Source organism: Panicum hallii, chromosome 7, assembly GCF_002211085.1.
Source record: "Panicum hallii strain FIL2 chromosome 7, PHallii_v3.1, whole genome shotgun sequence".
NCBI lineage: Eukaryota > Viridiplantae > Streptophyta > Magnoliopsida > Poales > Poaceae > Panicum > Panicum hallii.
This window is the reverse complement of record NC_038048.1, coordinates 43,006,043-43,008,783: the sequence shown is the minus strand read 5'-3', so window position 1 is coordinate 43,008,783 and position 2,741 is coordinate 43,006,043. Positions and strand designations below refer to the sequence as shown.

The window sequence follows — 2,741 nt, the reverse complement described above, 5'->3', positions numbered from 1 at the left end:
ATGAATCAACCCATATGGAGCAGAATAATCTAAGCCAGGCCGTCGCTTTCCATGATTCCATCCTGCCCTGGTGCAGGTGCGGATTACTTATTTCCCTGTTAACTGTTGGCATAGTTTTCTTCATCAGCACCCACCTTCGCAAAATAAAAATTCTTATTACCACCCACGGGCTCGGGCTCGTCGGAACCGGTTCGGGCCACAAGCTGTCACGTCAGACCCGAACGAGCTTTCTTATTCTACTCCACCAGCTACTGCAGCCCGAGACAGGAAGTCATACTCCGCCACGAGCTCGGGCCCTCGGGCTACTCCTGCCCCGCTTGTTCAGCCAGCCCCCTGTCACCTTGTGCATCCTTTTATATACACTCCACATGCTCTTGCACCGGCGGTCTGTGACTGAGCGATCAGCAGAGGCTCCGGCGGTGGTCACTAGCTAGCCAGGCAGCACGGCCGTCGATGGACTCGCTCTGCATCCAGATGCCCCCCGCGGCGCCGGAGGTCGCGGGGCACATGGCGGACGCCGCGAGCGATGACAGGAGGCTCGCGCGGGCCCTGGTCGGCGGCGGCGCCGCGAAGGCCGCCGCCGCGCTCGCCCTCGCGCTGCGCCGGCCGCCCGGTGGAGTGTTCCTCCGCGGCGGGGCGCCGTTCTACGCCTACTACGGGTTGCTCGTGGCCGCCGCGCTCCTCGGCGCCCTGGAGGTGGCCGTCGGGTTCTGGGTCGCCGGGGAGCCCGAGCGGAGGCGCGGGTGGGGGAGGCTGGCATTATGGGTGTCCGTCGTACCGCTGGTCTTCGTCGCCGGACTGGGTGGTTTCGCCGTGCTGAGGTAGCGCGGCCCGTGTGCTGTCGCGCGCCTGTTGGTGTTGCTTCCATGCTAAACAGAGACCAAGGGCTGGAGCTGCAGTTTGCTTAGCGGATGGCGAAGGGGTTTAGTTAATCCGTCGCTTGTTCACTGTACTGAGATGCATCATGCCAAGTTTGTCAAAGGGTGTGTTTTGTTGGGTCTCAAATACGGCCCAGCCCATTTAGACTAGCGAAAGGAGAGGGGATGGAGTATTATATTAGTGTACGCTGTGTATTTTTTCTTGTCGGACGAAGATCTGGCCCACTTGGCCCACCAAAAGTTCAGGGATGGAAGGCGAACCGTCGCAGAAGGCCCACAACGATCGGAATTGTTTTCAGGTGGCGTGGAGCGAACACGGAAACAGCCCTGCCTGTCTCATCTCCTCTGTTCTTTGCATGGGATGGCATCGCGGTGGCAAGACGCGTGAAGGCCATTGGACGCAGCTTGGATACTCGTCCTGGTAGACTGGCAGTGCCTTCCCTCAAAAAGGAAAACCGAGAGGTCATCAGGCGCGTCGACGGATCCGAATGTAGCGGAGCATCCATACATAGAGACAATGAGAACGAAGCATCCGATTAAACAACGTGCGTTGGGTCGGGAGCTCAACAAATTAGTTTCTCTATAACCCTAACATGCTTTTCAAAATCGAGGGCAGAGAAATGCACGATTGGAAGCCACCAACATATTCACATTAGCTCTGATTATAACTTGCGGCACCAAAAACAACTGATTTATACAAAAAATGATGTTTCGATCAGAAAATTAGCGCAGCGCCATCGGGCACGCACGGTCAAGAAAATGAAAGGAGGAAGAAACAACCGATCAGCCACCACCACCACCTAATCCAGGGACGAACAACGTAACAAACTCACCCGACCTAATCGCGCGCGCACCCCGCGAATGGCGATCGGTTTCATCTCGCGCTGTCCCGCCAATCGCCGCCGCCGCCGCGGTACTTCCGGCTCCGCAGCGCCTTGATCTTCCCGGGGATGAGCCTGCCCCACCCCCCGGCCTTCGGCGGCCCCGCCGCCTTCGGCTCCGCGGCCGGCGGCTCCGCCGACACCGACCTCGACCGCGCCAGCGCCACCGCGTCGTCGTACTCCTGCTCCACGTCCTTGCACCCCGCGGCGGCGTCCGGCGTCGGCGGCTGAGGTGGCTTCCGGAACGACACCCAGCCCCAGACCCCGGACCTGGACCGCCCCCGGTCGTCGGCGCCGCCGTGCGCGGCGACGACGGAGCGCGAGCGCGCGACCCGGCGCTCCCGCTCGGCGAGGCTGTGGTTCCGGCCGCCGGCCGCGCCGGCGCCGGGGGACGAGGACGACGACGGGGAGGACGCGCCGGAGGAGGAGCAGGCGCAGGGCCGCGCGCGCGCGCACTCGGGGCAGAGGCGGAGGAGGCGGTCGCGGAGGCAGTGCGGGCACACGCCGCCGCCCGGCAGGGGCGGGTGCCGCCGGCAGCGCCACTCGTCCATCGCGCGCGCGCGCGCTCGATCCGCTCCGCGCGGCGGGGGGCGTTCTGGAGAGGGGGAGGCCGCGCGTCCGCTCGCGATCGGGATCGGGGAGGGAGAGGGACGCGGGGAAGGCAGGGGACCCCGACTCCGACGCTCTCTTATGCGCGGGCGTAACGGCGTTTCGGCAGGACGGTTCGTGAAGGGCGGCACGGGGTTCGTGGTCATCTACGACTAGGGTCAGGCCATCCGGCGCCGCCTGTATTATCAGATCAGCCTCAGCAAACGGTGTGGTGTGTCCCACTGTCGGGGAGTGACGGCGCAGCTTTTGGTACCACGTAGGATTCACTACTATTCCCGCGTGCTTTGCCAAGCTCCTTTCTCCAAATCCGAATCTGCAGCTTCTACCATTTGGAGTTTCCGATCGAGTTCGATCCAAATCGCTGGTTGCGTTG

The 2,741-nt window shown here is 62.7% G+C and overlaps 1 protein-coding gene across 2 annotated transcripts; it reads right to left on the bottom strand.

Annotated features, from left to right (window-relative positions):
- Positions 1–1,569: 1,569 nt before the first annotated feature.
- On the bottom strand, positions 1,570–2,465 carry LOC112901516. 2 transcript variants are annotated; one of them, XM_025970446.1, is made up of 2 exons: positions 1,892–2,465; positions 1,570–1,861 (listed from the first exon to the last, which is right to left on the bottom strand). In XM_025970446.1, exons 1-2 carry the CDS (start codon positions 2,308–2,310, stop codon positions 1,753–1,755), a joined length of 528 nt encoding a protein of 175 aa, XP_025826231.1. In that variant the 5' UTR covers positions 2,311–2,465; the 3' UTR covers positions 1,570–1,752. The 2 variants fall into 2 exon arrangements, with proteins under 2 accessions (XP_025826231.1, XP_025826230.1); XM_025970445.1 differs by having other exon boundaries at positions 1,570–2,465.
- Positions 2,466–2,741: the final 276 nt, after the last annotated feature.